This window comes from Pan troglodytes, chromosome 15 (genome assembly GCF_028858775.2).
Source record: "Pan troglodytes isolate AG18354 chromosome 15, NHGRI_mPanTro3-v2.0_pri, whole genome shotgun sequence".
Taxonomy (NCBI): Eukaryota; Metazoa; Chordata; class Mammalia; order Primates; family Hominidae; genus Pan; species Pan troglodytes.
Genome location: NC_072413.2, coordinates 66,513,594 through 66,527,246, shown reverse-complemented (window position 1 = coordinate 66,527,246; position 13,653 = coordinate 66,513,594). Strand labels below are relative to the sequence as shown.

The window sequence follows — 13,653 nt, the reverse complement described above, 5'->3', positions numbered from 1 at the left end:
AACAAGCAGATAATAAATATTTAGGGAAATCAATGTGTGGACAAGCGAATGATGGATAGGTGTCTATAGGCATGCCCTCTCCCCGTTCTTACCTCTACTCTGGTGGAACTTCTTTACAATGGCCCCTTCCTTTGGGTCTCCAAAATGTTTCTCACACTGTTTCTGCCCCAGGTACTCATAATAATGTCTTTCCTGCTAGACAGTTAAGGCATTAAGGACAAGGGCAATATTGTTCCATTCTGAAAAAAAATGCCTGGCACACAGCAGGTGCCTGAAACATGCCAGTGGAGTTGACTGTGAAGAGCCTGAAGCAAGGGGAAGTGAGTGTTGTCTTTTTTTAGACTGTTTCCTACAAATACTCCAGTGGCCATAATATTTGGGTGGAAAAAAGAAGCATGAAGATATCCACTGCCAAGTGGGCAGCCAGAGGCATACACCTCTTTGCTCAAGGAACAGCCTCAAAGAGCCCAACTTTGTCCCCGTGTCTTTGCCTTTGAAAATAATTTTGCACAAGCAAAGCAAAGCAAAGAATAATGAACCAGATATGTGCCCATGGAACCTGGTGCTCAAAGATATGCCCTTATCCATCTGAACAGAAACTCATCTGGATCATGAGTTGGTTCTAGGGCTAAGCTTGTCCCTTTACATGATCTGTGAAGAACCAACCCCATTCATCCTAGTGACAGAATATTTATTTATTCCCAAGGACCTTAAGTGAAACCTAACTCCTTTGCTGCTCCCACATCCCATCCCTGGAACTCCTTAATTACTATTCCCTAAGCCCACAATAATTGAACACAGTGGTCTGTTGGTTTTTGGCAAATGCATTTGGAGTCCCTGCCTTCTTTGGCAGGATGGGAGGAAGGTGGATAGGTAACCAACCATGAAAAAACTTCAATAAAAAATCTGATTAAAGGTAAGAATAAAAATAAGAGGTAGATTTTGTGCATTTTTTTAGGCTTGATGCCTGCTCTCAGAAAAGTACTGGGCATGTGCCAATCTGCCTGGCTTACCTAGATCATTGTTGACTCTTGAATTTCACACATGGTCACCTGGTCCTCCTTTCTTTTTTCAGTCTGCCCAGAAAGCACCCCACCCCTGACCTGAGCATTTCATTAGTCCTATCTCTTTAGGGGCCATTTCAGATTTTTCTTGACAGTCTTATTTTATTCACTCTGGTTCAGTGTTGCCAACCCAACAATTCTCAGCCAAGCCTCCAAAGGAAATACAATCTGCTTGCTGCGTCAGATCACTTGGAAACAGATACGATTGGCTTGGAGTCACTCCATGCGGGGCTGTAAAATTGTTCTCTCCTTCTAAGTGGGTTGGGTTAAGCCCAAGCTGAGGCAAGAGATTTCCAAGGAATACAGAGCAGAGGACTGTAGTAAGTGGTGGTGATTCAGTCAGTGGTCCTCTTGCTTCTGAGTCAGTATTAACCTTCCTCCAGCAGCAAGTATGCGTAGGCGGCCTTCAGAGTCAAACAAAACAGTGAGGTCTTCAACACTGGGGTTCATGAAACAGTTTACAAGAGTAGTGGGGATGCAGGCTTGGTGTAAATCTCTTTATTCCTGCCAAGTTCTAGTCTAAATTTTTGTGTTTCCAAGATAAATGAAAGTTAGTTAAATTGATTTTGAGATTTATGTATCTTATGCAAAGTTGGCAGGGTGTCCACACTTCCATTAGGCGAATTCTGCCAAATACCATTGAAATTCTGATACACATTTGTCTGAAGGTCTCCTTGGACTTTCAAATGGGGTTAATTTATTCTTTGACTTAATTTAGCAATATGTCATTTTTTTGTTCTAATTTCCTGAGAGGCTGTCTGGTGTAACAAAAAGAGTCCTAGATTAGGAATCAGAAGTCCCAGTTACATCATTCATAGGGCAAGTCATTTAATATGCCTCAATTGCCTTATCTACAAAATAGGAATTGTGCTACTTGCTTTGAAAACCATACAGCATTATACAAATGTAGGGAGCGGTTGGTCCCAGCAGTAGCTGTATGGTTGAAAAGGAAGTGATTCTCTAGGTCTCATCGAAGCTGTGGGCCAAAACAATGTGGCAGGAATATGAACATGGGTGATCAGATGAGCAGGACACTGAGTGCCCTTTTAGAAGACCTAGTTCCAACTCAAGACAAATCCTTCCATCTCATTAATTTGTATTTTTATATAATCTTTTATTTTAGATAAATCTTAGAAGTAAGCCATTTAATCTTGTACCCAACCGAAGAATTTTTCTCCACTTTTTTCCACCAGCAACATAATGATAATTCTTGATATTCAATAATATGTCTTTATTGAATCATTTCTATTTCCAGATTTCTAGCTTTTAGGGAATAGGAATAAAAGTATTGACTTCAAAGAATTTAGTATTTTGGCAAAATGTGCTTGTAAACAGATAATCATGGAGAAAAAGCTAGGATGGCAGTAGTAGAAGAGTGACAGGTTCTCTAAGGCAGGGGTTGGCAAACTACAGCCCAAGGACCAAATCCAGCCCACTACCTATTTTTGTAAAGAAATTTTTTTTAGAACACAACCATGCTTATTTGTTTACATATTGCCTATGGCTGTTTTTGCACTACAATGATAAAATTGAGTAGTTGGCAGAGACAATATGGCTTGCAAAGCTTGAAATATTTACCACTGGCCTTTTACAGAAAGGTTGCTGACCTCTGCTCTAAGGGAATCAGACATCTTACGAAGATTTAACTTGGGTTAGAGAATGGGAGAAAGGCATTCCAGTTGGCTGGAAGAGTAAGCACAAAAGAATGGAGTTATTAAAGAATATTTCATGTTTAAAAAGCAATGGGATGTCTCCTTGGTATAAGACAGGGAACAATGGGAGATGAGGCTGGAAAGATGGGCTGAGTTTGGACAGAGAAGGACCCTGTAAGTCAAGGCTAATGGGTTTGAAATCCATCCTGTAGACATCTGGTCTCCAAATAGGATGCATGCCCCAGAGATACACAAGATGATCCATTAGAATTTAGTAGTCAGAAAGTACTAGAATTTGAACTTATTTTTTTCTAGGAAATAAAAAACATGGTCTTACAACATTTGATATAAATATTGACAACGGGCTCCTCACAGCCATTGTTATGTGTCATGAATTGTTCATGAGATATCTTGTGGCAAGATTAGGACCTGCACATTGCAGAGGCGGCAAATGGTGTCCTCAGTCCTCACTCCCCTGGGGCTTTCAATGACATATGAATCACTACAATTTGCACATTCCTGACTCATTGGATTATGGATATTATCAAATTTAATCTAATACACACAAAATGGACAAGTGGATTAAGATATTCCTGCATGGAAACAATGGATCAAAGATAATATTAGTAGTATAAGCACAAGCAAATAATAAGAATAATAGCATTGACACTGCCCTTAGAACAAGTTTTCTTCGGCCATATTACAAAGTGAAGACAATGACCAAATATTTGCATGTAACAAGAAGTCCAGCCAAAACAGTTAGAAATTTCCATGAAAACTACTAGATATAAGGATTTATATCATTCGAATGATATAAATGGAACTCCCCTGACATATTTATTGTGCTTTGACATATTAGCTAATGACAGTATGAAGCCATCATAATTGACAAGACATTTTAAACTATTGCTTACTTCATCTTTATCTCAGCCTTTAAAAAAATTACTTTTGTATATGTTTTATAATGTACATAATATATTAGGAAAGTAATACATGTGTATAATATAAAAAGAAATACATGTATATTGGGAGTACCTATTCAAAATTGTTTACTGATGGGGTGTTAAATCAAAAAAGTTTGGGAACCACTTCTATACAAAATAGAGGACCAATGGGGATCTCAATAAAAGAGAAGATGAGATGAGGCTTGTTTTGAGAAAGATCTCACAGGCTGCCATGTAAAAGATAGACTCTTGCAGAGTGGCCATTTAAAGTCATTTTTAAGTGCCTGAAGATCTTGAAACAAAAGTTTTAAATACTAACAGCTGTTACTACAAATTCCACTTTGCCAGCTTTTTCTTCTTTAAGAAATGAATGGCTTCTTCAGGCCCAAACAAGGCCCCAAAGGATTGCACTGACAATACAGCTTTGCTACAAGCAGTTAGTTGGGTGACATGGGCAAATTTCAGGGATGAGAAAACATACCCAAGGAATACCGCATGCCATCTAGACTCAACTTTCCCCTCTGACCTGCATGAGTTTCCAAGGCAAAGTGGTCTTCAATCACGAGGGCTCCTTCCACTGTTTCAGCCAGAGGGGCCATTCCCCCTCCTGACAGGCATGATTAATTGATTCTGACGCACAGACACACTCTGTGAGGACTGTGCATATAAGATGTGCTTCTGGGAAGGACTATGGCATTTCTCCTGCTGGAAAGGGGCCAGGTAGGCTATTAGCCTGTTAGAGCCAGTTCTCCTTAGCCACCTATTCTTTGCCACAAAGAACCCAGTTGTCAGATTTGAAGAACTTAACCAATATCTGTCAAATCTTCAAGAAAAGAGGAGCCCGAACGGAGCTGAGCAGAGAAAGGATCTGCAGCCTCTCCCTGGTGATTGGCTTGGGCAGTCCCAGGAAGGCACCAGCACTGGTCTAGAACCTAAACCTACACATCTGGAAACATCACAGAGGGCTTCCTTCTCTGTGCTCCATGAATGAGGGCATACCCTCTTCTTTTATGCCTATCTTTTTCAAGAACTTGAAGGGGCAAAGTGAAAACAAAAACAAATGATAGCAATAACAACCACTTTTTATGGTCAAAGATGTATTATAGTTGTGGGTGAAGAAAGCATGCCCTGCCTCTCTTTCCAAACTTCACATCATCTGGCCCTACTCTTCAACTCAACCTTCTTCCCTACATGGAATCTTTATTCCAATAATGTCTGTTTCCTTCTCTCGAACACACCATCCAATTCCATTCTTTGCTCTTTGTTGAAATTCTACTCAACCTTGGAGTCCTCACAAGCTGTCATTTCTTCACAAAGTGTCCCTCACTACCCTTAAACCCACCCTCTCTTTCTTTTGGTTGGCTAGAGAGATTCACATTCAATTAGGGTCCCCTTGTGTGTTTCTCTAATTGTTTCAGGTCTCCCCAGATGACTTTCTTTGGGTTGGGGGGTGTCATTATATATTTGCACAGCACCTAGAACCACGCTAAGCCCAGTTTTGCAAATACTTATTGTTTGATGATCCCACTAGTAGTACATGTTACCTAGAGAAATGAGGGAACAAGCTGAGCAATAAATAAGTCTCTCATTTCCACATGAAGAGTAAGATCTTGGGAAGGTGGCAAGTGAATCAAATTGAATAAGGGAGGGCTGAATAAGTCATATGTAATGACTTTCAGGGTTCATGTAAGTGGAGCTTATCTCAATTGTCAAGGATTTGTAGCTAGAAGAGGTCTGATGATCCAACAGTGTTGTGGTGTGGTCTGCAGTAGAGTCCTAGGCTCTTGAACCTTGAACAGGGTGCAAGGAACTCAGATGATCCTATGTTTGCCTCGAGCAGATCATTTGAATTCTCTAGATCCTGTATTTAAAAAAAAAAAAAAAAAAAAAAAAGGAGCAGGGTAGGATTCCCTCATGTCCTGGAGGCATTTGGAAGGGGCTGAGCATGGGCAGCTCTGTCCAGTGGCTTCTCTCTGTCCCTCTATTGCTTTGGTACAGCTGCTCACCGTGGATGCCAGCACAGAAATGCTCTTCTGAGGACACATCCTGCCAGGTTTATAGGCCCTAAAGGAGACACTGACACAGATGACCATCCTAACACTCTCTTACAGCACTGATAAAGAACAGCAAACACAGGAGCCAACAGCAGCCTGGAGGATACGGGACCGTTAGAGGCCACAGTTTAGCATCCTTTCACCCAGATGAGGAAGAAAAGTCCCTCCTTTCTCACCCCTTCCCCAAAATTAAAACAATGAAAATCAGTTCTCATTATCCCGATAATTAAGTCCCATTGAGCCAGCTGACAGCGGCCAAAGAATGATTTTTCTGTGCTGCACTGTGTGGCTGCCCTCCATGGCCCCATTCATGGGCCACTGTGTGCATTCAATCACCCTTAGCTGGGCCGAGCTAATGAAATGCTGGGGCCTTGCCCTGCCCTGACCCTGCTGCTATTTCTATCTGAGCTCAGCATGTCCTTTGCTTGACAGTTGCAACCGAACAAGCAGATTTTTCTCTCCCATCTATGGAGTGTAAAGAGCCTATTTTGGCAGCCTGTGGGGCTGGGGACCCCTCTGGAAACCCTGTGAATGCCCCTGGAGGTTAACGTGCAAAGCTGTTTTCCAGACTGAGAGGCGGGCGGAGGAGGGGGCGGAGTGCTGGCGACTTGGAGGCAAGGAGGCTGTGGCTGGGGGCTTTTCTGGGGCAGAAGGGGAAGATGAACCTGGAAGAAGCATGGGGCCATGAGGTAGGGCTGGCTGATCCATCCTGTTGCAAACCTGAACAAAAGCTCTTTGTCAGTTATCAAAAATCTCCCTCCCTCACTGGGGTCAAAGTGAGAAAATCCATTGCACTGGGTTTCCAGTTCGCATGGCATGGAGAAAGGGGGGATCCCTGTGGAGAGCGACTGCTCTCTTGAAGTTCCTAGCTGTTGTTTTAATGATTCCCCAAGATTCAGAAGTTAGGGAATAAGATGGCAAAATTATAGGCATTTATCCATACTAAAATGTAGGGATTTACACTTAGCTAATGGAGAAAAAAACTTTCTTTGAGGGAAGTTGTAGAAAAGAGGCAAAAACAATGTGTTAAATGTGATGGCATGGTGGCTTTATATAGAAAGGACATATCTAAAGAAGGATGTAAATCAAGGGTGACAAACTCAAATGCCCTCAGGGGCCAGAGAGATCAGAGGTTACCGAAATGAGAGAAGGGAAACAGGTGGGAACTGTGGCCAATTAGAAAACACTGGCCCAGCCCCACCCAGGGCAGGCTGATCCTGCTCAGCCCCAGCTCTTTTTCGCCATACAAGTAGGCAGGCCCATGATTTTCTGTAATTTTAAAAAAGAGAAATCAGAAATCTCTATTCTTATACAAAATCTCCCAATTGTTAGTGTTAGAAACTAATTCAAGATGTAAAAAAGAAAAAAAAAAAAAAGCGGTGTGCTAGCCAAACAAACTATGTTGGCGTTCTGCAAGCCCACCCCTAACATTTGCAGGGCCTGGAGCAAGAGTACAAATGGAGGCCCCATATCATATGTCTAAATATTTAAAAGTATAAATCAAGCTCACTAACTGTTAAACAAAATATATTCTGTTTGCCTACAATGAAAAAATATGCCTTCCTAAAGACCTGGCAGCCAGGTGTGAGAATTCAGAGTCCTGGGACATCTTGGAGTTGCACACAGATACAGGGCAGCAGAGAAGAGCTGGCTCCTGGCCCCCGGCCCTCCCCTTCTCACCCCAGCTCCAGCCTGCACACCTGTGGGAGTCAAGCTCTGTCTATCCCCTGATTCCTCAAACAGCCTCCCCTTGGCTGTCCCTCTGGCTTAATGTTGCTCACATCAAAGGTGCAGAATGCCCTTAGGAGGACAGACTCAAATGGACTTGGTGACATTTGACAGGACTCTGGGAACCTGGGACCCAGAATGTGAGGTGTCTTGGCTCTTTGGCCCATGGGACTGGAAAGAGCCAGAGTTAGGCTCTTTGAAGCGTGGGGTCCAAGTCAGGGTCCCCTCCTAGCAAGACCTAAGTGTGTTACTGGCCCCAGTTTGAGATCGCTGACTTAAATAAACACCCAGAAATGAAGACATCTTGATGCTCAGCCTGGTTTTTTGACCACTTAGCTACATGACCTTGGGTAAATCATCATCTTTTCGTGAACCAGTTTCTACATAATTAAAATGGGGACAAAATACCTCTTCTAACCAATTCGTTTGAAAACTAAAATGAGATTACACATGGAAATATTTTAAACTAATAAATAAAGAAATGAAAAGGCCGATTAAGAAAAAAAAAACTGCCACAGACACAAATTTTATCAAAGGGAGCATATATGTGAAGGTCTCACTCAAAATATCCCATTAATTGTCTTTTTAATCTCAAGATATGGGCTAAATCTAGAAGAACTAAAACGATAGTACTTTTCATTAAGGGTTTTTCCTCTTTTCCAACAATCCCTTAGGATGGGTCTCCTATCACACTGATCTTAAAAGGATATTGCAGAGGTAAATAAAACAAAAACAAAAATAAAATCTGTTTCAGCGATTCATGGCTCCTTTTTTTTTTTTTTTTGAGACGAAATCTTGCTCTGTCGCCCAGGCTGGAGTACAGTGGCGCGATCTCGGCTCACTGCAAGCTCCACCTCCTGGGTTCACGCCACTCTCCTGCCTCAGCCTCCCGAGTAGCTGGGACTACAGGTGCCCGCCACCACGACCAGCTAATTTTTTTGTATTTTTAGTAGAGACGGGGTTTCACCATGTTAGCCAGGATGGTCTCAATCTCCTGGCCTCGTGATCCGCCCGCCTCGGCCTCCCAAAGTGCTGGGATTACAGGCGTGAGCCACTATGCCTGGCCATGGTTCCTTTTTAAGAGCAACCCCCTTTAACCAACATTAAGGTAGGATCTCTATTCAGGGACATGTGCTATTATTGTGACAGTCATTCTAAAAATTTTGGGTGCCTTTTTTTTTTTTTTTTTGAGACAGGACCTCACTCTGTCACCCAGGCTGGAGTGCAGTGGTGCAGTCATGGCTCACTGCAGCTTCTACCTCACATGCTCAAGTGATCCTCCCACCTCAGCCTCCCAAGTAGCAGGGACTACAGATGCTCACCACCACACCCAGCTAATTTTTTCAATTTTTTTTTTGTAGAGACAGCATCTCTGTTTCCAGGCTGGTCCTAAACTCCTGGGCTCAAGGGATCCTTCCACCTTGGCCTCCCAAAGTGCTGGGATTACAGGCATGAGCCACTGCGACTGGCTGGGTCTCAATTTTTAATGAAAGAAAACCAATAGGAAAAGCAGCAAAAGGGGGGAAAAAGACTATTTAAAAGAGTAAGGAAATACTAAAAAATTTCCACAAGGCTCTAAATCAATAACAAGACTGAACTTTTATTTTTGAAGACTTAAGGAAAATTAACTTCAAGCTGTAGAGGTAGACAGAATTTTACAAAGGATAACTTGAGCTACCAGGAAACATTTATGTGACAGTAAATTTAAGAGTTCCTTCCAAAGAAATAGAGTTTGATAGAGGTAATCATGCAAAAGCATGACTGGGCTGGTACTGAAAGCTATCCTTCCATTTAGACCAATGTAGGGCTCGGAAAGTACAGCTGGAGAAGAAATACAGTTTTACATATTCTTTTCTAAAAAAATTCAATCTGCTTTCTCAAGTTGAAATGTTTTATATATTCTTAAACATCCAGGGAGGGGTTGGGAATGGTGGCTGCCAGGGCACCTAGCACTCATCTCCCTTTCCTAATAACAATCTAATTTCCTTTTGGCGGATTATCTTTTCCCAGTAGGATACAGTCTGTGGATATTGCTGGCAATTAGGAGGTTTTTGACCCAAGTTGGGCCAATCAGATGCTCCCTTCAATGGAAGGTGAATTTTGAACAGAGGGACAAAAAGAATGGAGATGTCAGGAGTTTCATCCCATCCAAGTGGAGTGTCCTGACCAGACCTGTGGGACTCTTGTGAGCCTTGTGTTTCCTGCTTCCTAGTTTCTGGAATTTGCCTGCTTCTTACCCATTTCTAAGACTGCTTCTTCAGCCTTCCCTCAATCCTGTGGGACCCGTATATCCTTCTTTTAAACTCTGGCTTACATTAGCCAGAAGTATTTCTGTTGCATGCACCCAAAGAACCTTAGCACACACAACAGTACCAGTGCACTGTGGGTCCTGATCTCTGGTCCAAACCTCCAAGTGCTCCTAGAGACCTTTCATGTGCCTGACCCTAGTGAGCATGTATCTCACTGAGGGTTAGGAGAGACTTCACACAGAAATAGTGGTACTATCCCAGGCTTCCTCCATCCAGTTACACATACTCATTTTTTTCCTTGGTTTTCCTGAAATGTTGGAATGTTCCTTTACTTTTCCACTTCATAGTATGAGCTGTTCATAAAACAGCCAGCAGAATCCTAGCACTTCGGAGGGTGCTCCCAGATGATTTTTGTAGTTGGAATCTGTATGACAGTGAGTCAGCCTGGTGATCCTAAGGCCTGCTGTAAGCTCGACGTGTCACTATTCAAATGCTTAGAAATTAGGTCCCAATGCACCTGACTGCCCTTAAGAGAAGTCAGTGGAAAAGAGTGGCAGGTTTGCCAGGTGTCGGAATGGGAATATGCAGAAACTAAAAATAACGAAGAAGGGCAATATGTGGGGGTGAGGGGTGGGGGTGGGAAATAAAAAGATCTGGGAACTGACAGTAGAAGGTGCCTTGATCACAATCACAATAGGAGATGAACAAGAGTATAGGACATTAGAGGCAGCAAATGCCCTAGGCTAGCTTTTAGACTAACTTTTGAAATCAGTGTTCATATTTATTGTTTAACTTTTAACCTCAGTCTCCACTAGAGGTCTAGCCTCCTTGGTCTTTTACCATTACCTGGGCTTCTACTTTGAGATTGTTCTGTACATCCACCAACCATGAAAAGGTGAGGTAATTTGGAATTTAAGAATACAGAGGCTCCAGAACCAAACCAGAGCTAGAGAGTGTTTGAACTTTGGCTCTACAACTTGCTAGTCCCATGAACTTAGGCAAGCTACTTAACCTTTCTGTGCCTCAATGTTCTCATCTATAAAATGGGGGGAGTAATAATAATAATAATAACAATAATAGTATATATAAAGCACTTACTAGTACCCTTGGCACATTAGTGCTCAATAAATATTAGCTACTATTAATCAATCAATCAACAAATATGTATTGAGCATCCACAATGTTCCAGGCACTGTTTTAGTCCTTGGGACAGATCAATGAACAAAATAGGCAAAGATCTCTACCCTTGTGGAATTTACAATCTAGTGGGGGTGGGAGCGGGAGGACAGATGATAAGGTATGTTGGTACTGCTATTAATATCTGACCCAATATCCACCCACTCCACTCAGCTTTCTGGAAATCCTCTAAATCTTTATCTTCTTCTTTGAACATTCTGTTCATCTTCGTGCCTTCACCGAAACCTGATTGGCCCTGAGGATGTGGTTTTTCCCCATAGCACCCAAAAGTGTGGTTGTTTTTTATCTCACTGTCCCATATCCCAGAGCCTGTAGATAGGGAAATGGGCTTCCTTGCTTTCCACTGCTACTTCCAAACCCTTTCTCCTCCTTTATCCTTTAAAAACCACAGCTATTTGGATGCTCATTCCTTCACATTATATAACCCTTCTCCCACTGAATTGCTGTCATCAATAACCTATTATTCATTTATTAAACACTTGAGCATATAACCCCTTCCTTTCACCCCTATTTTTGTCATCGTTCTTGGTGACTTTAACATCCTTGGTCTCTGAGTTCCTGACTTTCTCACTTCCAATGATCTATTCTTCCACTTTCTTCAGCTACATTAAAATGGCCATAGCCTAGCCTTGTCATCACCACTTTTCAAGTCTAGATTTCAATTGTTATACGCCGACCACCATTTTCATCCTTCCAGCCAACCTTCTGTAGTATTTCTACTCCAATAATTTTTTGACCAATCAGTTAAGCTCACTTGCTTGTCTGTTTTTATTGTTTGTTTTGTTTTGCTTTGTTTTGTTCTATTTATCACCTCCTTGCATGTCCTTGTTTTCTCTTTACCCATGATCAATTCCATGGGCCACTGTTATAAACACTGCCTTACACGCCTTTGCCCCTCTCTCCTCGTGCCAAACTCTCCTAGAAAAATCTTCAAATTTGGTTAAACCCAGCTACTGGCTTAGGCTGAAACAGTCCTGAAGCAATTTAAGATTAATGGAGAAAGTAATTCCACTGAGTTGACTGATTACACTTTAAATCTATGACTGCAGTCCTCAAATGAGTACTCAACATTGCTCAGAAAGGCTACATTTTTTTTCCATAGTAAAGTTTATTTTAACTTTTCTGAGGTCACTATTTATCTCTTCTCCCCTCAGACCTCCAATGATCATCCCCTCTCAACTGATGATCTCAATTTATGTCTTACTGAGAAAACAGAAATAATCAGACAGAAACTCCCTCATCCCTCCACTGTGACATCTGTACAACTACTGGCATAGGAATTGTCTTCCTTCTCATTACAATGGAAGAAGTAGCTCTGTTTCTCTTAAAGGCAAACACCTCTACTTGTGCTTTGCATCCCATCCTCTCTTGATGTCTCCAGGACTTATTCCTAAGTCATCCACCTCTATTTTCTGCACAATCAACTTCTTTCACTCTACTGGATTATTCTCAACAGCAAACAAAGTGCTCAGGAATCTCCCATTTTTAAAAATCCTACTTTGATACATTCCCCTCCAGCTACAATCTCAGTCTCTGTCTCCCTTCCAATTAGTTTTACCTAGTGCCTAGAAAATGCTGTTGACTTTTGTATATGGATGTTGTATTCAGCAAACTCAATGAAATCTCTTATTATTTATAATAATTTTCCTATACAATGGATTCAATGGATTTTCTGTGTAAATAATCATATTATCTTTAAAGAAAGATAGGTTTGTCTGTTTTCTTTTCAATTCTTATACCTCATTTCTCTTTCTTTTCTCATTGCACTGGTAGGACTTCCAGAATGATATTGAATAATAAGGGTGATAGTAGGTATCATCTTTCTTCTGAAGTTTTATCATTGAGTGTGTTGTCTATAAAGGTATTGGTTATATGTTCTTTATCAAGTTAAGGAAGTTCCTGCCTATTCTTACTTTGCTAAGAGTTTATGTAATAAAGGGACTTTGAATTCTAGAAAATAATTTTTTCTGCATCTATATTAAGACATGTCATCTCTGTTAATATTTTATTTAGAAAAATTTCATCTATGTTTATAATGGATTAGTCTGTTCTTGTATTCTTAGGTTTGGTATCAAGTGCCTAATAAGATGAGTCACTTTCCCTTTTCTTCTACACTCTCAAACAGTTTGTGTAACATAAGGGTTAGCTGTTCTTGATAGGTTGGCCAAACATCCCAGAAATCCACCTACGCCCAATGTCTTTTGGGTAGAAGGCTCTGATTTGTGGTAGCAATTCATTTCCTACATGGGTTATTGGTTGATTTGGATTTTCTAATTAATTATTCTTGATTCAACTTTCAAAATTTACTTTTCTAAAAAAATCATTAACTTCCTCTACTAGTATTAAGTTGTTCATAGATTTGCTCATTCTATTTTTTATGATTTTTTCATTCCAATTGTATCTATCATTATAAATTATGTTCTCTTTTTAATTCTTAATATTATTTATTGCATTTTCTTTTTTTCTGGAGCAGCCCTGCTAGGGTTTTATCTATTTTACTAGTAATTTTGAATAATCAACTTCTGGATTTGTTCATTCTTTTGTTGTTGTTTCTTTTCCGTTAATTTCTGATAGTTTTATTTTGTTCTGCTTTTTTCAGGCTTAATCTATTGTTTTCCTTGCTTCTAGATTTAAACACATCTTTTATTGAGTTTTAAAAATCAGATTCCACTGTGGTCAGAAAATATCTCTGTAAGTTATCAATTCTTACAAATTTGTTGAGACCTTCCTTTGTGTGGCCTGTTATGTCAATTTATGTAAATGTT

General features: G+C 40.8%; 1 protein-coding gene across 9 annotated transcripts in view; it reads right to left on the bottom strand.

The window, feature by feature from the left end:
* Window positions 1-13,653, bottom strand: part of RAD51B (RAD51 paralog B) — a 914,255-nt gene that overhangs the window by 186,689 nt on the left and 713,913 nt on the right. The window contains exon 11 of one of the 9 annotated variants that reach the window (XM_063793607.1): window positions 2,169-5,521. The exons of the other annotated variants lie outside the window; for them this stretch is intronic. Coding sequence (XP_063649677.1) covers window positions 5,502-5,521 — 20 coding nt within the window. The 3' untranslated portion in view covers window positions 2,169-5,501. Of the gene's footprint in view, window positions 1-2,168; window positions 5,522-13,653 lie in introns of those variants that run through there. 9 annotated transcript variants of the gene reach the window in all.